Here is a 22,462-nt window from a genome sequence, read left to right on the forward strand (position 1 = left end):
CCACACCAGTGCTGCAACTTGCTGGACACCACCTCGGTGCCATCCGGATCTTGGCGCGTTGTGTTGCCTTCGGCCTATTCGCACATCGGTCCGCTACTGACGCCGCCTCACGTGCCAACGTATTTTCTCCGCATTTTATACCCTATGCCGCATAACAGGTCATGTGACTTGTTTATAAAACTTTTCATTGGTTCATTTTACTTTTGGTTTCCTAATGATGGAAGGCTTGATCATATGACCTAAAAACAACACTTTTCATTGGATGAAAACTTTTTTTTTTTCCCAAACGATGAAAGCCCCACCTTGTTTCTGGATGTTTCAGACTGAAGCTGGCGTCAGCATGAGAGCACCACCATCTCGTAGCTCCGTCGTGGTCATTCCGCGAGCAATCATGGCAGCCGCTCCCCACCAGAAGCCTGCAGGAGTCGGGGGCCCCCAAAACTTTTGATGAATCCTCAAGGTGGAGGGGACGCTTTCGAGAATGGGGTCCAAGACCTAGCAGACAAGCGTCCGATTTCCAAGGTGTCCCAGGGCCATTTCAGTGGACCAGGCCCAAAAAGGAAACAGCCTTCCGCCATTTTGAGAGTCCTGTGACAGCCGCCTATCGCTGCACCGCAAGAGTGGGCGCAACTCGGCTGAATTGCGGCTTTTGACACAGTGGACCAAAAGCGGACGGAATGGCAACTGAAACGGTAAAGGGGCGCCCCACTACAACAGACGAGACTCCACCTGGAGAGGCCCGTTCACGCCGCCTCCCCCGGGGCGCCCCACGCCGTTATTCGGAGCAGCATTGTAGGATACCAAAACCAGTGCGGCAACTTACTGGACATCACCTTGGTGCCATCGTTCTGCTGCCTTGGAAATATTCGCACAACAGTTTGCTACTGATGACCCACCCCCCGCGACGCCCCATGCCAGAAATCTGGACGTTGTGCTGCGTTGGGACTATTCGCACAGCCGACCGCTACTTCGTTGTTTTTCCCTAAAAATGTTTATATGTTATTACTGTTTTTGTTTTCTTGTATATATTTATAAGTTATTAAAGTTTTATAATCTTACTACTTTGTTGGAGTGCTATATATTTTTAATGTGACACATAATTGTAAAAACTTTGATGTACAAAGAGTCATCCCTGGAATCTTCCGCTTCAGGCTCGGTCCCCTCCCCAATCACAATACAGGATGGTTTTCAGATAATAGGAACGCGTCTGCTGTGACGGATCTCATCGAGTGTGGGCCTTGATCTACTATAACTCCTTTGAAGAGGGGTGATTCTTTACAGCTGGGGCCATAAACTACATCTGCAGGGCTAGCTGATACCCTAGGACCGGCCTGGACAATCGGACACAGAGGAAAAGGAGTGTCAGAGGGTGCGGTAGTGAATAGGGCGAAAGGGAGGTGTCGGGCGGGCACAGGGTGTGATTCTCAGGGAAGAGCAGCGCAGATGGGGGGTGGTTTATTACCCATGCATAAGACAGAGAGCGGGGGTGACCACTGCCTGGGGGAGATGCTTGCGAGGGTGGGGAGCCATGCTAAGGATCGACAGCGTGCAGAGAGTGGGTCTGGTCAAGGCATCTAAAATGACTGCCGTGCACGACAAAAGTGTGGCATTTGAAAAAAGGCAAGATGGCGCAGACAATGTTTTTCAACACTTCCTGATTTCCTTCGAATCGAACGTTAACAGACGTTGGGGCATATTACCAAAGTTAAGCGATATTTATCCCTAACGATGCTTAGCAACGAATTGTTTACCGCTAAGCATCGTCAGAAATTATCGCAGATAAACCTTGCTATTATCAAGGTTTATCGCAAATACGATAAAAAACGACCGCAATGCATTAATATCGCTGAAAACTCAGCGATATTCATGCATTACCGAGCTAATGCTCTTAGCCATTTTAACCACCTCCCATTGGATAACATGGCTAAGAACTGCTCAGGGCAGGTGGTAGCTTTTGGAGATATTCGCGCTTATCGCGAATATTTCCAAAAGTTGGTAATAGGAGATAGCGATGTTAGCGACTGTTTCCAGTCGCTAACATCTTGGCATGCCCACTTTGCATGTCATTAGTGATAAATATCACTCACATGCAAAGTGGGGCCCAAGATGGTCGCTATCTCCTACTAGCCGTCGCTAACTGGTGTTAGCAACAGCTAGGTAATACAGAGATAATTTTATCTCCGCGAAGCGGAGCGCTGTTACAGATATATATCTTGTTTTTGAACGTTAATTTCTCAAAATCCACTGAAGCACATATATTGAGACCTAGCAAAGGCACATCGAGCTACCAGTCCCTACAATTTTGCCAAGTTTCGTGCAAATCCATTCAGCCGTTCGATTATTATTATTATTATTTTTTTTGCCCCGCGGGGCCCTTTTAAAACCTCCACATCAAACCTAAGAGGTCAAGGAGGATCTACTATGCCCCCTTATGGTCATTTGCCCCTTCGCTTTGGCCTCCTCTTGTCTCTCGATCCTACCGAGAGACAAGATGGCGGCCGCTACGGACTGTTTGCAATGTTTATAGACGCCGGAGAACCAATCAGCTTCGCAAACCTCCGTTACGCGAAGCGGAGCGCTGTTACAGATATATATCTTTTTTTGAACGTTAATTTCTCAAAATCCACTGGAGCACATATATTGAGACCTAGCAAAGGCACATCGGGCTACCAGTCCCTAATATTTTACCAATTTTCGTGCAAATCCATTCAGCCGTTCGATTATTATTATTATTTTTTTTTTTGCCCCGCGGGGCCCTTTTAAAACCTCCACATCAAACCTAGGGGGTCAGCGAGGATCTACTATGCCCCCTTATGGTCATTTGCCCCTTCGCTTTGGCCTCCTCTTGTCTCTCGATCCTACCGAGAGACAAGATGGCGGCCGCTACGGACTGTTTGGAATGTTCACAGATGCCGGAGAACCAATCAGCTTCGCTTCACAAAGCTCCGTACCGCGAAAAGTCTGCGAACCGGAGCGCTCCCCGGTCCGCTGTTACAGATATATATCTTTTTTTGAACGTTAATTTCTCAAAATCCACTGAAGCACATATATTGAGACCTAGCAAAGGCACATCGGGCTACCAGTCCCTACAATTTTGCCAAGTTTCGTGCAAATCCATTCAGCCGTTCGGGCTAAAAGTGAGGCCAACCGCCCTATGGAAAACTCAATGTTAAAAACACGTTTTGGGACCCCCCTTTTTTCTCGGCCCCCCCTTGACGAACCCCCCCAAATTTTCAAGGGCTGCTCAGAAACAAAATGTGCCATTTTCCTGAAAATTTCAGCCAATTCCGTCCACAAACGCCAAAGTTATTAGACATAGAATTTTCAAAAATCCCATAGAGAAAAAATCCTAACTATATATACCTACTGGCGACCGCCAGTAGGTAATATATGGAGTGCATTTCTCTCTGCATTTCATGATGAATAAAGTCTACTTGTCAGCAAGTCAATGTTGGGCTCTTTTCCTTTTAGTAGCTGAACTGCAATTTTCAGGATCTCCATTCCTGGCCCAAGAGCCCGCCCTGCAGATTGGGGGCCCCCAGCAAAGTGGAGTTTGTTTGGTGTCATTAAATGGAGGGGGCATGATCCGCTCACAAAAGCGCCAGCATGAAGGACTTCCGAGGTATTTGGCTGCTTTATGTTGAGAAAGGGAGAAGAGAGTGATTCATTATCATTTTTCTGCAACATCGCTTGGCAAGTAATTATCTTAAGAGGTGCAGAGGCACCAGCACTGTGCCATTACAGAATATTTTACCAGCAAGCATCCGATAATATGTGGGACATTGGCTGTGGAAATGCTATTTAGGCAGAATTGCGCAAAGTGCCATGTCTGGCAGCACATTTGAAGTACTGATGCATGCTGGTGTTTGTGGTTCGAGGAGCAAACCACATGACCACTTGGACTACACAGAACAATTGCACTCACCTGTGAGCAAGGCTGGAAAGTTGAAACGCGTAAGGATTTAAAGAGTGCATTTCTCTCTGCATTTCATGACGAATAAAGTCTACTTGTCAGCAAGTCGATGTTGGGCTCTTTTCCTTTTGGTAGCTGAACTGCAATTTCCAGGATCTCCATTCCTGGCCCAAGAGCCCGCCCTGCAGGATTGGGGGCCCCCAGCAAAGTGGAGTTTGTTTGGTGTCATTAAATGGAGGGGGCATGATCCGCTCACAAAAGCGCCAGCATGAAGGAAAGTGGAGTTTGTTTCCCCCAGCAAAGTGGAGTTTGTTTGGTGTCATATATATATATATATATATATATATATATATATATATATATATATATATATATATATATATATATATACACAACTTTTTTTATATTAATAGATTTTATTTTTGTTCAATTAATAAGTTTTAAGATATGGTATGTGTTCTAACTGAAGTACTTTCCCTACTGCTGCATAGACTGGGGTGGGATTAGTAAATTGTACTCCTCTGCAATCCAACGCTTTCCCTACTGTTGTATGGACTGGAGTGGGATTAGTAAATGTTACCCCTCCGGAGCCCAATGCTTTCCCTACTTTTGCACTGACAGGAGTGGGAAAAGTAAATGTTACCCCTCCTGAGTCCAATGCTTTCCCTACTTTTGCACTGACAGGAGTGGGAAAAGTAAATGTTACCCCTCCTGAGTCCAATGCTTTCCTTACTGTTGCACCAACTGGAGTGGGGGTTGTAAATGATACCCCTCCAGGTCCAACTCTTTCCCTACTGTTGCACTGACCGCAGTGGGAATAGTACATTTTATCCCGCCTGAGTCTAATGCTTTCCCTACTGTTGCAACGACTGGAGTGGAAATAGTAAACTTTACCCTGCCTGAATCCAACACTTTCCCTACTTTTGCACAGACTGGAGTGGGAATAGTAATTTTTACTCCTCCTGAGGCCAACGCTTTCCCTACTGTTGCATCGACTGGAGTGGGAATAGTATATTTAGTATTTCTAAAATGTAATCATTTTGTTAATTTTGTTTATGTATTATTATATGTCTGTGTATTTAATTTTGTATATTAAGAAAATTGTTATTTTTTAAAGATATTTTTTGTAAAACGTATTCTTCCTATTGTTTGCTTTTTATGTATCATTAAATTGTAATGTTTTTAAAGTGTTTTCTACTTTATTTGTTATAGTTTTTATTTTTATTTTTATGTCTGTGTATGTATATATATGTATATATATATATACATGTATATATATATTTATATATATGTTTAATTGGTAAATTTAAAAAAGAAAATGATGATATAAATTATCATGTTTTTAATTTTAGTTTTCATGTATATATGTGTACATCAACATACACATAAATATATGTGTGTGTTTAAATAAGTATATATATATATATATATATATATATATCAGTAGCGGCTCGTGGAGGTCGTGCCGCAGGGCGGTGGGGCAGGGCGGGGGAGGGGCAAGGTTGGGGGTAGAAAACTCCGGCTCACAGCCGACCGGAGTAATGTAAACAAATAAATAATTAAAACAAATTTATTTGCGCGCACTGAAACGCCAAATATCAAATATAAAAACAATAATTTTGTATGTATTTTTTCGATATTAGTGTATAACTATAAAAAAATCAATATTTTTGTACTTACCATTATATGTACAGAAAAACAATATTTTTGCGCTTGATATTTTTTACATGTGATTTTGGCAGCATGATGTTTATGGTTTCGATTTGCATATGGCTGGGTTCAAAATGGATGGCATGGTGAGCAAAGAAACGCTATACCAGCGCCTTCTTCTTGGGAATCGAGCCACAGATTCCTGAGTATATAAGGGCAGGCGAGTTATGAGGGATATAGAACTCTTCTGATCTTTAAAATGGAGACGCAGTAGTTATTCTGTGAAGGGATAAAGATACTTCCTCAAATTGTTCTGTATATAATGATATTCATAGCAGGCGTAGATAGTGGATGTTCTTCTACTTCGTCATGAGTTGGTAATGTAGTGCCTTTCTCCAGTAAAATGGACGTGATGTAGGCAAATTCTGTTGGAGATTGGAGGCCCCTCAAATACTCATATACTCAGGAATCTGTGGCTCGATTCCCAAGAAGAAGGCGCTGGTATAGCGCCGAAACGCGCGTCGGAATTAATCTTAATCTCGCCACACCCTTAACAATATGAAATTATGCACTGTTTGAATAATGTACCTTTTAATGATGACTTTTTTATATTCATTTAATGCATACTGTATATTATGACTGAACACTTTATGTACTGCTTTTTGAGATACAAAGATTTTAATCTTGTCTGTTTTTAATACAAATTCCTCTGCGTTTTTATAAATACATAATAAATCAAGAACTTTTGCATTTAGCTTCGTTGGTTTGACAATGTACTTGCTAGGCCTCTGCATGACATATCTATGTATTGCTTAGACCATAGATCTTCAAACTGTAGGGCGCGCCCCCCTGGGGGGGCGCTGCATCCCCTCAGGGGGGGCGCGCACTCCACCCACCACTTAAGCTTCCATTGTTCCTTCCAGGCCCATTAGTCTTCCTGTGTCTCAGTCCGAGCAGCTGCTGCAGCTCAGGCTGCTGGGGGCTCGGCTGGGCAGTGTCTGGAGTCTTATCTCTGGCACGCCCGAGTTTTTCACAGGTCTTTAAAGACCAAGTGCAACCCATGGAGCACAAAGAGCCAAACAAGAGCTCAAAGCGGGCACAAACTAGTAGTTTAAAAGCTCAAAGAAGGGTACTAATAACAGAAAAGGGCACAAAAAAGCAGAAAATAGCAAAAAGAAAAAAGAAAGGAGCACCAAACGCACATCCTGAGTGCGGCCTGTTTTATGCTGCCTCGACAGGAAATTTCAGAATGGTTAATGGCTGCTAAACTGTTCAGGTTATTTTAAATATGCTTGGAGGTAGTCTGAACCGAAAACCGACATATTGATAGCGAACCATTTAAACTTTCCTGTTACATTTGAATGGCATTCATAACTTCCTAAACTCCGGTCATAAAAGGCATGATTGCAGGGTTAACAGAAGAGGAATCCATTTAGAGAAAACCGAAAAGAAAGTAACTTTTTTTTCTTTGTATGTAGTGTTTTTTGTTCTGGCTTTTGTTTGACCTTTACTACTGTTTCGATGTCGCAGGTAAAGGGGCAGGGCTACATGTTTAGTGCTTTACCCAGGCTCCACTACCTCAGTGAATGGACTTGACCCAGCTTCAAAGCTGAGGTGAGCCTGGTGCTTCCTTTAATTAATTCTGAACATTCATGTCCATATTTCACCCATGTTCCTATGTGTAGCCAGCTATACACCTTGTGTAATTGACCTGCCAGACATGAGTTGAGCACTGCTAAACTTGATACATTTTTTGGAGTTGGTTACATATATCCACCACTCAAATTACTTTCATATTTCACTGTACTAATTCACCGCTAATCCTTTATGGGTTTCCTGAGTAGCGTGCTAATCACCCCCCAAAAAAAGCACTTCAACACCCCATCAGGGGGAACAAGCACTATATAAATGCAAACCTTTTTTCCCCTCCTCTATCCTTCTAAATCCAAATAATTGACTAACCGATCCACCACTTAAATCACTTTAATATTTCACTATACTAATTCAACACTAATCCTTTATGGGTTCCGGAGTAGCGTGCTTCGCTCCTTTCCCCTTTATCCCACTACTAGTGGGCTTGTTGGAGGCTTCAGTTAGGAGCGGATTTGGAGATAATGCCATAGGTGCTGACTTTGGCTCTGGGTACCCAGGTTCGAGTCCTGGCATAGACTCAACATCATGTGATCCTGGGCAAAATCACTTAAATTACCAGTGACTTATGAAAAATTAATTTGACCTTGATTAAAGTCGCTGGTGCTTGTTTAACAAGTTCCAATCCCTAGAGCTGAGTATACAAGCCTAATATAACAATTATTGTGAAGTATGCCTACCATCTGTCCTCACTTCTTTCTTAGACCAAATTTAAAGGCTTTCTTGCGCAGTTATTTCTGAAACTTTCGAGGGTGATCTTCTTTCTAAGCCAACTATGCTAACAAACTAGTCAGGTCAGGTCAAAGAACTGTATTCGAATGTTCATAGTAACATCCATAAAAGTACATTTCAATACATTTACAGTTAACACATAAAATTCATGTATTACTAAAAATCGCTTAGAGTAAAAAGATCACAGACAGTATATACAGTAAAAAATTATAAATATATATAATTGTATTGATATAAAAATATTTCTCTCAACACAACGCATTTATCCCTCCATACTTGCCCTAAATTTGATTGCAAGTTTTAAAAAGCTACATACAAATAAAGTGCAGTCACAGCTTAGTAGTTGGAGGTAATAAAGTGCGGGGCGGATTTGTACAAAATTCAATTGTTTGAGGATTGGTTTTAAATATAACTTCCTTGGTACAAGGTAAAATGGGCAGATAAATAAAAAGTGTGCCAGATCTTGCGGAGACTTTTCGTCGCAGCCGCAGGGTGGCAACACTTGGCCTCGATGGGCCCCCCTCGGTATGGCCAGTAAAAGATGGAATAGGTCAAGGCGGAACCTCGAAAGCAGGAAGCGATCATAACCTGACAGGGGCCATGACAGGTACGGTTCCATTTGTAAGCAGGTTTTTAATAACAAATGTTTCCGGACACTGTCTTTTTTTAATTCGGCCTCCTCCCGGGCTAAAAACCTAGAAGCTATGAAGGTCTTCTTCATAAAAATAACATCAGATTTAGTAGTAAGCTCTGGGGTTGCAAAAAGGTCAGGACGTCCTAGATCAGATAAACTTTTGCTGACATATCTGAGCCAGGGAACTTTAAGACCATTTTCCCATGTTAGTGCTTCTTTCAGGATTTGTTGGGTGAGGGGTATTTCAGTATTTGTCCAACAGTTCAGCCAGCAAAGTATGGGATTTACGGCTATTCTGTCTCTCAAATAGGGCATGCCTAATTCTTCATGGACAGAAAAGTTGCCTGTGCCCCTTGGTACCCTCAGAACCCGTTTTAAAAAGCTGTTTTCTGCAACCTCTAGCCCTCTAGAAGAGGTAAACCCCCATAGCTCACGTCCATAACATGCAATAGATAAGCTTTTTGCTTGGTAAAGTTGGAGCAGTGCAGCCACCGGGCTATTGCCCATTTTTCTTGCAAAATCGTGTATTGCTGGATTTGCCCTGATTACCTCGCCCGTTTTCCTCTGTACTGCGGGTCCCCAATTCAGCTGATGGTCAAAAAGGACGCCCAGATAAGAGAATGTCTTTGCCACGGGGATTTTGTCCCCGTTGATATTAAAAGAGTTTGGCTTTTTATTCCCCAAGCCTACTTTCATGACATAGGATTTTGAGTTGTTAATACTCAGATCCCGTGACTTCATAAAGTCATTAAACGCTTTTAACAGAATTTGTAGGCCAGTTGCAGTCCTGGATATCAGGACTGCATCGTCCGCATAGAGCAGTACCGGCAGTCCTTTCCGACCGACATTGGGGTAGTCAACTCCCGTACTTAAAAGACACTCCTCTAGATCGTTAATGTACAGGTTAAAAAGGAATGGGGCTAAGATACACCCTTGGCGAACACCCCGGTGTATTCCAAAGTCCCTTGTTACTTTTAAGTCTTGTGTATATCTGACATTTGCTCTTGTGTCAGAGTGCATGTCGGCTAGGAGGTTAATTAAGTTTTGTTCTATGCCCATTTTGGCCAGGACATCCCATAGTCTACCTCGGTCCACACAGTCGAACGCCGACGATAGATCCATAAATGCCATATGAATTGTACCTTCCCTGGCCATGGTATATTTCCCCATAATCATGTACAGGTTCAGACACTGGGTAATTGTTGAGTGACCCGGCCTGAATCCGTATTGAACTGGGGAAATTACATTATTTTCATCTGCCCAGGCTGTTAATCTGTTTAAAATTACACCCCCTACTACTTTAGCTACAGAATTAATTAAGGATATAGACCTGTAGCAAGGTGGGCTGTTGCGATCTCCTTTTTTGAATACGGGAACTATAGTAGAAATTCCCCACGATTTGGGGCAACCAGAAACTGCCGCAGCATTGATTACTGCGGTAAGGACTGGGGCCCATAATGTTGGACAAGATTTAAAGAGATCTGGGGGGAGGCCGTCAGGCCCGGGGGCCTTGTTACAGGTTAGGCCTTGAATACCTTTTTCTACCTCATTTATTGAAAAGTGTAAAAAGTTCTCCATGGGAGTATTAGAATTATACACTGCCTGTGGCTTGTCACTTTTAAAATTGGTGCTAAAATGAGTGACCCATTCTTCCTCTGGGATATTTGTGCCGAGGGCCATGTTACTTGGATCATCAAACAAAGGTTTATTGATGATTTCCCAAAACCTTGCGCTATTGCCCAGGGTATTGGGATCTAAGAGGGACTCCCAAGTGCTTATCTTTACCTCTTTTTTCCGTAATGCAATGGCTTTTTTATATAGTGCTCGCATGGCCTTAATACAGGCCGGGTCTCTGGGTCTAGCTTTTAGGGCCATCTTAAGATCTCTATTTGCTTTGGAGCAAGAATGGTCGAACCATTTTGGGTTCTTTCCAACTTGCCCATTTGCTGGTACCATCAACAAGGACCCTACCCTATCTGTGATCCCCTCAAATGCAGACAAAATTTGGCCGGGAGATGATGTAGGCGACACACAAGTTAAAAGATCAGAACTCCAAAGGTTGTTTATCGAGTTATATAGATTACCACAGTCCACCATTGTCCATTTTAGTCGACGTTTTCCGTTTTCCATTTATATACTTCATAGTTCCCCGGCCTTCGCTGCGGTTTCGCAAATCTAAAATGCCGCCAACCAAGACGATGGAAATCGGGTTATGATCACTGTGGGCATTTAATTGAATGCAAAAATCTGATGCAAAGTTAACAAGGTCCATAGATAATAAAATATGGTCAATATACAAACCATTTGTATTACCTTTATATGTGGGGACTTGGAAAAGTGTATGCTCCGCCGTCACAGACATAGCTGTAAATAAATTGTTCTTGTCCATCAAGTTGTTAAGCAGAGTTCCGCGCCTGGAGTGGTCAAAGTGAAAACCATTTATGCTGTTGCACCCTAGATGGCCCATGGGCGTCTCTCCTGGGTTCCCACAGGGATGGGTATTAAAATCACCGGCGATCAACAGTTTATTCGACAAGGACCTCTCATTATCTGTCAAAAAGTCACTCAGCTGCAACAAGTTGCATTCTCCAGACTGGTTTACTGCATTGTAAAAGTTAATCAGGGTCAAGGTGTGTTTACCCCTTTTCAAGTCAAGAACTTGGATATTCCTGTTGCCTGTGTGGCGGATATTTTTATGATGGGTGAGAGCCAAACTTATGTAGATAGCCAGGCCCCCTCTTGCTCTTCCACTACTAGAGGGTTCAGCTGAGATTAAAAAGCTTTGATATCCCTCGATGTGAGCAATGTTGTTATCTACCAGCCATGTTTCTTGCAGGCATATCACTGCGTGTTGTTTAACGAAGGACAGCCAGGTGGGATCACAGACTTTGTCAGCCAGGCCTGCCGTGTTCCAGGAAACCAAACTTGCATTACAGGAGGAACTGATGTCTACTTCAGTCTCGATGGCCATATTAACAGAATCAATGGCTTTCAAATGAATGGACTCTGATCGTTTGGCTACGTATTCTTCAGTGATGTTGTAATTATATTCTGTATTGGTTGGTTCACGGGTAAGAGCCTCTAGGTGGTCTGCTGGTGTTTCTGGTCTAATTTGTGGAGGTGGGCTCGCTGGTAGGGTTCTTTTATTTGGGCCCATCTGCTCGAACAATGATAGACTCTTTGTGATGTTAGATTCATTTGGGCCCTTTATACCATCACCATTGTCTCTATATACAGAGGGGATTCGTGGTTCGAATAGTCAATCAACCCCCTCCAGGTCACACTGCTCGTAGAAAGCATTAAATCTATTTGAAATGGGGACGTTATACTGATTATTCATATGTGTAGAATAGGGGTATTCCTGTTGGGGTACCTGATGTATACCTTCCCTCCTCTCTGGGTACATTTCAAAGTGATTCAGATTTCTATGGTCCCTGGAAGTAACCCGACCTGGATATAATAGATCTTCTGTATTGTGATGAATATAATTGCCTGCAGTGTCCCAGTTTTGGAGTTGATTAATGTGGGAATAGAGCCCTCTCCGATCCCCTGGGGGATGTATGTACCTGGTGTTTGACCCGGGCCATTTGAAGGATAGAAGTATCTGAGGTCCATTGTGCGGATCAGACTATTTATGGAGCTATCCCTCCATCTGGTAATGTAACTTGCCACACGAGGGCCTTTAAATGTTACAATGATACAGTCTCCTTCAGTGGACTTAAATCTATATCCCACCCAGTCTACCCTCTTGACATAGGCTATGCGACCGTCAAGATTTGGAGGAAGCGGTCTATATGTAGTTAGCCAATGGCTCACCTTGTTTTTTAATTCCCCGTGTGTTTCTGTTTTCCCCTCGCCCAATTTTGGAACGCCTATCATAACTATTGTATAAGGATGAGACTCAGGGGAAAGGTTGGTGTAAATTGGCTTTTTTGCGGGTTTCGGATTTGGTTTTCCAAGGAGGTCGTTTGTAGGCATGTTTTGTGACACTATGGGCCTCAAGGATCCAAACTGAGCAGCATGTTTGTCCATACATAGGCCCTCTGCCGCCCATTCGCTCTCATCAATTTCGACTAGAGGGGGCTCAAGATCAGCATTTGGGTCTAAAACTGCTGCAGGTGCAGTATTATTAGGTGCGTTTAGGTTTTTGTCAGAGGCATTTGAGGCTAGACCTATCGATAGAGGAGGTGGTGACTGTTTGTTGTTATCATTTTGGGACGAATTTTTAGAATATACATTTTTATTATTAGTCAATTTTGGTGGACATTTGACTAACGTCTCTTTTATTGACAATGAACTAAGTGTTTCTAGCACTGAAACTATATTCTTGTTTTGTGTAACCTCGAATTTCTCAATAATTTCTTTCAATTTGATTAATCTTTCTCGTATGGGCAACAAAAGAGACCTTAATAAGTGATCTAGTTGTGTCAAAAATGTGTTATCACTTGGAGTTGATAATTCGGTCTGATGCAACCGATCTGTACTGCCTAATGTATTATCTGGCTGTTGGGAAACCATCAAACTAGGTAGTGATAAACTCTGGTGGTTAGGTGTCTTACTTGTCTGTTTGGTCAGTCTAAAAGTAGACCAAATGTCCTTCGCTGAAGGCTTATATTTACAAATTGGTCGGGAAATTAGTCTCCGGCTTGTTTTTAACTTTTTCCTATTCCGCCTTTTTGGTTTGGTTTGCAAACCATCTTTTCCTTTTTCGCCCTCGACGGTATTTATTGGTAATAGTCCCCCCAAGTGTGCCACGCGCAATGAGGTTGTAGGCATGGCTTTAGGAGAGGAAGAAGTCACTAGTTGTACATGTGGGCTACAGGTCAATGGCTGACTACTTTCCCCACTGTTACAGATTATTGGTGCGCTTGTATCTAAGGTTGATGTTTCTCTAGTTTGGGTGCTTGGCAGTCCTGTGAAGGATTGCATTAAAAGCGAGTCCTGTGAATTTATTGTGATGTCAAGGGTATTAATAGCAGCAGTAGTATGTAGTGATAGGTCGGGAAAACACAAGTTAGGGGTTAAAGAGAGGCGTCTCTCTGTGTTTTGAATTGCGTCTGCCACAACGCCTATAGTTTTCTGCAGCATTTTATCTATTGCAGTAAAGGTAGGAAGGGGTGTAGTGGGGGCCACTTTGTTCCTTGTAGAAGATCTAGTAGCAATGGGTGTTTTTTAAACTTTCATCATAATATAATATAATCTCCTTAGATATTGAGAATATCTATAGCAAAACGATACAATTACCTCAGCTCTGTGTCGTAGATAACGGAAAGTAAGGGATGTGACACTGTTCAAGTAGCCAGGACGTCAGATGTAGATTTTTAAGAGCCTGTCACAATGTGCAGTAGATCACGAGACAGGATCAAAGGGGAGTGGCCCGTCCCGTTCTCCTTAGGCCTCTGAGGGCCACAGAGGGCCCGCCCTTTGCCCAGGCTTCGCCCCGGGCGTCCCACGACGCTGGGGGCTCAGCGTCTTTATGGCCCCTCCTGGCGCTCAAGTCGCGTCAGGGCAGCGCGCCGCCGCAAAGGCTGCCGGGATTCGTAGTCCCGGAGCGGCGGCGCGGTTGGTGGAGGTGACCTACAGCGCTCCTGCGCTCGAACAGTGGATTATGCAGCTCGTGGTGGGCACAAGTCGTTCTATCTCCTCGTATCCCGGTTAGTTTAAAGGTCTCCCCCGCTCCACCGAGGGCTCAGCGTCTTTATGGCCCCTCCTGGCGCTCAAGTCGCGTCAGGGCAGCGCGCCGCCGCAAAGGCTGCCGGGATTCGTAGTCCCGGAGCGGCGGCGCGGTTGGTGGAGGTGATCTACAGCGCTCCTGCGCTCGAACAGTGGATTATGCAGCTCATGGTGGGCACAAGTCGTTCTATCTCCTCGTATCCCGGTTAGTTTAAAGGTCTCCCCCGCTCCACCGAGGGCTCAGCGTCTTTATGGCCCTTCCTGGCGCTCAAGTCGTGTCAGGGCAGCGCGCAGCCGCAAAGGCTGCTGGGATTCGTAGTCCCGGAGCGGCGGCGCGGTTGGTGGAGGTGACCTACAGCGCTCCTGCGCTCGAACAGTGGATTATGCAGCTCGTGGTGGGCACAAGTCGTTCTATCTCCTCGTATCCCGGTTAGTTTGAAGGTCTCTAACAAACTGACTCTTGATGCTGCTAGAGAATAAAGATGTATATATCCTCTTGAATCACTTATATCACATGTTTTTGATGTAAATGTCCCCTAGGCCTTCTTGGAAAACTGTGGCTGGCCTCTACTGGCACAGCAACACCTGGCCACCCTCCACATAAACACAGATTTTTGAGTTGTGTCAGTAAGCATGTTTTGTGGAACCCCTTTTTCTGATATCTTGTATCGGGGCAAGGATGAAGACTGCGGAGCTGGGGAACCAGGTTCAATTCTTGATGTCTGCTCAACATCCTGTGATGATTCTGGGCAAAGCACTTAATCTCCCTCTGCTTACAAAAATTAATGTGTGCTTGTGTAATGTGAAAGATGCTCCTGTAAGGCGCTCCAATACCTTTGGGTCATGTTCGCCCTATATAAAACAGCAAACATATATTACAAAATTTTGTCAGCACTCCCGTTTCCGGGTACTGCTCAAGACTGGAAGTGGAGCACAACCTAAGGATGGCAGAAGCAAGAATCCATCCACACATTGACTGTCTCTGTAGAGAAAAACAAGCTCACCCCTCCCCTGTGTTTTGGGAGTGTTTTCACTAACCTATCCTAAATTTTGTTTTTTTGTGAAAAATAAAGCACCAATATAATTTTTGGGGGGTAATGTTTTCCTGGAGACTTTTCAATTAAACTTTATATAAGCACAAGCACTACAAAAACTTCAGTTTACCAAACAATCTTACTTTATTTAATATTATTTGCCCTATACGACGTGGGCTCTGCAGGAGGGAATAGCCATCAATGATGCAGAGTACCAGCTTCCAGAACGTTTTTCTCAGGTGGTAGTGGTGGGGGGGCTCAACGTGTAAAAAGGTTTAGATGGGGGGCTCAGTCGACAAAAGTTTGAAGACCTCTGGCTTAGACCGTGTAGGGAGATACCCAGACGTTCCTCGTGCAAGCGCACGTGCTGGAAGGGCGGCGCCCTCGCCATCCAGGTGAGAACCGACCCCCTCTGTCCTTGCGACCTTTCTATTGTCTCTCCTGTTGCCTCTGACACACTCCTCACTGTCTCACTCATTACTATCTGCTTCCCTCTCTCGTTTGTCTCACTTTCCTGCCTTTCTCTGTGCCCCCCCCCCCCCGGTGCTGTGACTGCATCCCCCCCTCCGACCCCACTTCATGGAACTGTGCTTTTCTGTATATAGAGATAACTCTAATCACTAGTATATGCAGTAGACCTTTGTACTCTCTACCATTCCTATGTGACTCTTAGAGTATATCCATTTGTATCCCTTCCCTGTGTATATAGAGATAACTCTAATCACTAGTATATGCAGTAGACCTTTGTACTCTCTACCATTCCTATGTGACTCTTAGAGTATATCCATTCGTAGCCCTTCCCTATGTATATAGAGATAACTCTAATCACTAGTATATGCAGTAGACCTTTGTACTATCTACCATTCCTATGTGCCTCTTAGAGTATATCCATTTGTATCTCTTCCTTGTGTGACTTTACATCTTGTACATTTGCAATTTTTTTCTGTTTGTATCCTTTATGTAACGCATGTAATCCTAAATCCTTATGTTTCTCAACTGGTTCTTATGTAAAGCGCTCTGACACCTTCGGGTAAAGTTCGCGCTATATAAAATCGCATAAATAAAAATAAAAATAAATAAATAAAATAATAAATGGACACCCTGGCCTGAGCACCACGCCCCCTCGGTGTTATTAACTAGAAAGCGAGGCCACAATGTGAAGTCTTTTGTATGCTAAATAGGTCTGAATTAGACCCCCGCCCTCCACACACAGGTAGGTCAGACAAAAATAAAGGTCTGTGGGTGGAGGGCGCGTTACCCCGAGGCAGGAGCGGAGCGTGTGGAGGGGCCCAGTGGGCAGCGAGGCAGGCGGGCGCTTCAGGTGTCTGCGCAGCCTGTTGTTCCCAGGCTCCCGGTGCTAGGGGAGGGGGGGGGGCGGGGGGGGGGCGGGGACTGCAGCAGGGAACTGGGATCTGGGATCTGGGGCTGTTGGAGAGGCTGAGCTCAGAGCACATCTGTTCCCGCCGCCGACGGTGAGCGGATTAGGTTACTGCAGCTTCAAACCTCGGGCAAAAGGCGCCTGTCCGTGTGCGCCGAGGAGGCACCCAGCCTTCTGCACCCTCTCTGCAAGCTGCGCTCACCGCTTCCCCTGGCACGGCCCCTGCACCGGGGGCAGAGAGCCAGGACAGGCTGAGAGGCAGCCCGGGGGGCACGTGCGCCTCCTACACTGAGCAGCAGAGCCAGCCCCGCTGTCACACAGACCGGTATTAAGGTTTTCTAGGAAGGAGCCCCGCACCAGCCCACTTCACCCAGAGGAAGCTGTGGGACTGCTGCCAACTGAGCAAATGCTGCCTCCCTGGCAGCCTCGACCCCTAACGCGGAGCTCATATCTATCGCCGCCTGGATCCTGCAGACAGAGCCTCGTCCCTGCCAGCCGGGACCACAGGGAGCTCTCGTGCCACCCAGCCTGGACCTTGCAAGGCTCTACCCTCTCCTAGCCCGGACCCTGCAGACCGACCCTCGCTCCCAGGCTAGAACCTGCAGAGCTGCCCTCAGTCCCTGCAACCTTCACCTCCACGCCGGTGCGCACTGTGGCACCACTGAGAGGCTGCAGTGTGTGCGCGCCGTGTGTACCACCTCCTGCCAGTCTGCTGCTGCACGCCTGCGCCCGCCTCTGCCGCCCCTCCTTGCCAACGCGCTCAAAGCATACTCCGATCTCTGGAGGGGCGCCTGGCACATCGCTCTGCGCGCACAGCTCCCAGGCTCGGCTCGTTGCGCACACGTGTGGCGCAGTCTCCCCGTGGTGCCCCGGTCGCTGCCCTGCACACACGCACACTGGCCGTCGTCTTCAGCGGGAGATCACCTCTGCGCAGCCCAGACACCTCCGGAGAGCTGTTTTCAGAGACCTTCGGTGTCGCAACGTTTGCTGTCCCGTTTCTGTGCCATTTGAAGCGCCACCGCGCAGAGTTGTGCTGGACACTATTGAAAGCGCTGGAGCTTGCTAGCGCCTAGACTGTCTCCTGGGATCTTTTCCGTGATTGGCGCTGCTGTGGGTGCACACATTTTGGACGCACTGTTTTGGAGGAGTAAAGGCTGCGTTGCTGTTTAGAGTCACATTTACGCACTTGTTAGCGCGAGTGCCGGACTGCGCTTGGACACTGTCTCTCTCCTGCTCGGCGATCCATCGCCCTCTGTGCCCGCACCCCTGGCCCCGCACACGCCCCTCCGCCCCGGGACCATGCCGGCCGCCGCCGGGGACGGGCTCGGAGACTCCCCCACCAGCAGCTCCCCGGACTGCTTCTTCGGGGGCGGCAGCGGGGAGCGCTCGCTCTCGGTGCCCGAGGAGGGGTCCTCCTTCCTGCCGGCCTTAGTCAGCACCGTGTCCCGGGACAGCCTGCGCAGCTTCCAGCACACCAAGCGGGTGGGCAGCTACCTCATCGGCCGCAAGCTGGGCGAGGGCTCCTTCGCCAAGGTGCGCGAGGGGCTGCACGTGGTCACCGGGGAGAAGGTAAGGGCGCGCGCTGGTTGGTACCCGGGAGGGGTGGCGGGCAATGAGGGGTCTGTCGATGCTGTCCAGACAAGTAGCAGAGAGTTGGTGGAAGAATGTAGTTGGGGGGGGGGGGGGTGTATCGTACCAAAATGCTTTATTTTCAGCCCCTGACTTAGTGTGAAATGGTGTGGAAAAGACGAGGACACGTTTTTTGGTCTCAGTCCCGAGTTTTGCCAAAAGGATAGATCCTCGGGTTAGTGCCTGGGTGAAACTATGCAGACATTAGTTTAGTGAAGAATATAAGGGTATCCAAACGTTGCTTAGACCTTTTGTGCTTGTTATTTTCACGGCCATGCCAGGTAGACCCACGTGCAAAAAGCGACCCCATACTGTGCGCACTTTTGGATTGACCCGGTTGTTTAACATAAAGCAGGTGATTGGCCGCCAACACGCAGATACGACGGGGCTTATTTAAAAGCGCATTGAGCCACTTTTGCGCCATTTTTAAAATAAATGGGAACAGTGACGTACTTGTGGCGCAAGGAGCTTGTAAATAAGCCCAGAAGAATGCAATGCAGAGGCTAAAAAGTAGTAATGGGGACATCTCCTATGTCCATCTTGACGGGTCTCTGCGTTGCAGCTTCGAGGTGAGGCCTGGGAGCCTGGTCAGCTCGAGGACATGCCGGGAGGGCCTGTTGTCGCTCCCAGCCCTGCGGGCTCACACTGCCCTCCCGCTGTTGTGCCGGGTGCTCTGTGGATCATGGCACTGCCAGTGTCACTGTGTTGACAGCAGCGGCACAGGCTGGTGACATGTTCGCCAATGCTGGACCCGGTGAGCACAGCTGATGGTCTGCCTTCTAGGCGCCCTTTTCTCGCCTGTTCAGCAGACTGCACCCAGTAGAGGTGTTCTGCGAGCTGAAGGATACTGCAATGGTTTGTTAAATGAACTCACAGGAAGCAACTCGAGCCCTAGTGACAGATCACCTGGTCACCGTTTGCAAGCTCTTGAGTTCCTGTGGCATCAGCTGGTAACTGTTACCAGTCGCCGGTAGTACACTGTAACATTAGGTTGTAGCTTAATGTACAGCACTGAATACTAGGGCATTGCTGGCATGCACACAGCGCGAGCAGAAACACGTCCTTTATCTGTGTTCCGTCCGGCATTGTAATGTTATATTGTTGCATGCTGTGTAGCGCCGAGTTTTTGAGCGATGCTTGCATGCAGACAGCGCAAACAAACACATCCATTTGGCGTGATCAGTAGTATAGTTTGGTTTAATGGTACTGCTTTTATTGGTGTGTTCCGATGCTGTAGTTTGTCTTTACGTATAGCGCCTTGGGTAGTTATGCAGGTGACGCTAGTACAGCCAATGTTCTTGCAGTCATGTTACAGAAGCGCGTGCGCAAATATCACTTTCAGCCTTTGTCCGTGCGCAGTATTCCCACTACAGAGACAAACTACGCCGCACACGCAGAGTCCCTTGGCTGGGCATCATGCGCGCGAGCGGTCCGTGCATTGAGTGACCTGTGATGCACTATTTCCGTGCTCCGAGCTGGAATCTGTTTGTGAAGTTAAAGGACTTTAGCGCACGCTGTATATTAGGGGTCCGTGGCGTAACGAAACTTGGGGGGGGGGGGCGGGGGGGGGCAGGTACATGGAGAGACAGCCAGGAGCTCTCAGGCTGAGGCTCGCTCGCATTTGTTGCGCCACTTTTGATGGTAGGAGGGCCACACGTGTCGCATGGCACAATACTTTGCTTTAGGCACATGAATGCTGCGCACGACTTGCTTCTTCTTGGACATTAGTCTGCATTTGGCTGCAGAGGTAGCCCTCAAACCTCAGCTTGGCATTCATATCCACAGCAGTCTCTTCCCTATTTACACGGGGTGTCGCAGCTCCTATTCAATAGCTACTTCCACCTCCCGTAAAAAGCTATAAAATACGGAATGGGCGCACGCGCCTTGTAGGACACGTCCACAAGAGAGAGATTCACAGTATTGGCCAAGGGATTCCAGAATAAATATTCTAGCCGGTTTTCCCTTGGGGAATTTGCACCCAGATAGTGTGAAAGTGTGCACCAGTTTTACATCAAATTATGCTAGAAGTCAGAGATACTTCTAATTCCAGGACTTCTTTAGAACAGGTCAAAACATTTTTTTGAGATATACCTCAAATAATTTAGGAAGCCATCCTCTCCAAAGGTGTGGCCTCCTGCATGTGAAGTTCAAGCAAAGAGCAGAGCAGCAGGGGAGGAGGATAAGTGGAGGAGGGAAGGACCACAGAACATGGAGCAAAGTTCTCAGCAATTTCCCGGTAGCAGTTATGTTAGTAGGAAATACGTTCCAGAGGATGGTTACCCGAGCAACGAAGCGTGGGCAGCCCACGCGCTCCTTCCTGCAGGAAGGCGCTGCTGAAAAAGGGCTGAGGATCGTAGGCTTCCGCTGAGAACCTAGGTCCGCGTTGGATCCGCAAGACATGGAAGGTCTAACGCATGGTGGGCCTGGTGGTCAAAAGCCCAGATTGTATTCTGGATCCGGTTCCAGCCTAGAAGTTGATGCAGCGTCTTAAGGAGACCTATCAGCCTCAGGTGAAGGAGGGCATGTGCAACTGCATTCGTTACTCGCTCTTGGCGAACCACCAAATTGAGGCGGCGACCCTGGTGTAGAGTCTTCACCTTACCTATTCTTGAGGTAGACCACAGCCAGTGCTCTTTGGACTACCTGAGGAATGGGAGCATCCCATTTCACGTCCCATGCATGAGTGGCCTCCCTGAGTCTTGACTCGAGGTGCTACCCTGGGGTGCAACGAAAAGATCTACTCCTGGAAAGATGCGCATGTCCTGTGCTACCACTGATGGTGCTGGGCAGGCTTCCCGATCCCATGGCCAGAACTTTGTACATGATCCCAACCATCTCTGCCTAAGAGAATCCTGCTCACGTCCAACCATGGATAGCTGAAGGCAGTGGTGGAAGGGATCTTGCCGAGAGTTTGAGTTAGGGATGACTCAGAGTCGCAGTCACAGAAACAACCCCTGAAGAACACCAAGCTTAATCAGGGGGAGTAAAGAAGATTTAAAGTAGTACGAGACAAAGTGCAGAACCCTATACATCAGTGGCACCCCAAGACAGTGAGGACGTCTGCGATTAGTATGTAGGGCTGGGCACTCCCATGCCAGGCATGCTCCCAGATGGCAACACGTGGAGGCCTCTCCGTGTAGGCTCTTCGTGGACGGTGTCAAGGGCTGGGTACAGTTCTGAGAACACCAGGACCCAAAATGTTATATTAAGAAATTTATTAAGCAAACTGTTGTCCATTAAAGGGCGCCCTAGCGCAAAAATAGACATCACGTTAATCTGTGCTGTGTGCACTTGGCTGCACAGAACGTGGTTGTGTCCTACCAGTGACAACGTGTTAACGACTGAACACGTCGAGGAGGCCCACTTTATTCAAACGGACAGCTGCATGCAGCACCCGCCCTCACCATGGTGCAGGAATGCAGCTCACACAGTTGGTACTTTGTTGTGCAGGATGGGTGATCACTGATGGCCCTGTCTCTGTGGCCATCTGAAACCCTGTGCTCGGTATCAGATATAGAGGAGAGGATTTCTCTTCTTGGTCCCAAGAGAGTGGACTCTGACTAGATTGGTAAACCGAGGTGCTTGGCCTTCAGCCCCCCTCTGCTTTGCAGAATGCAGGGACAAATGCTCCGGGTGGGGGCGTGCACAGGTCTCCTCTGCAACTAGTATAGTTTGCAGAACGAAAAGGCTCTGTGTGAAGTTTCGCCTCAGTGCGCTAGGAAGATGTGCACAGTAAGGCTGGAATCGTGCCGTCTCCTGCCGCGCCCCCTGTGGCAGGGTGGTACATCATTGCTCCATCTGAGCATTACTTTATTTGCTGAGCAGCAAGCACATCTGCGCAGGGAGGGGCGCGTTTTATTTCAAACGTGAGGTGGACACTTGTATTTATGGGTTACTGTGTCATGAAAGATAGTTGGAGATGTGAAGGGGTTGTGTGGGCGCAAAGTATTTGGAAATCTCTCGACCGCTCCCAGGAAGGCAAATCACCTGCATTTCCACCTGCAAAGAAGGACGCTGGCCAGCACTTGGCCACTCTGATCCACCCCAGTTAAGGGTTGCACCCCTGAGGGGTATTTTTCCTGTTTGAATACCAGAAGAGCGCTGCATAGGTATTTGTAGGACAAGGTGCCACGCCTTTCACTTTCCCATTCGCATAATTTACGGCAGGC

General features: G+C 46.8%; 1 protein-coding gene across 1 annotated transcript in view; it reads left to right on the plus strand.

Annotated features, from left to right (window-relative positions):
* Positions 1-16,752: 16,752 nt before the first annotated feature.
* The window catches only part of HUNK (hormonally up-regulated Neu-associated kinase), a 96,810-nt gene continuing 91,100 nt past the window's right edge, over positions 16,753-22,462 (plus strand). Inside the window, exon 1 of the mRNA XM_078658401.1 lies at positions 16,753-18,233. Within this exon, the coding sequence (XP_078514527.1) occupies positions 17,964-18,233 (270 nt within the window). The 5' untranslated portion in view covers positions 16,753-17,963. The remainder of the gene's footprint in view (positions 18,234-22,462) is intronic.

This window comes from Lissotriton helveticus, chromosome 8 (assembly GCF_964261635.1).
Source record: "Lissotriton helveticus chromosome 8, aLisHel1.1, whole genome shotgun sequence".
Taxonomy (NCBI): Eukaryota; Metazoa; Chordata; class Amphibia; order Caudata; family Salamandridae; genus Lissotriton; species Lissotriton helveticus.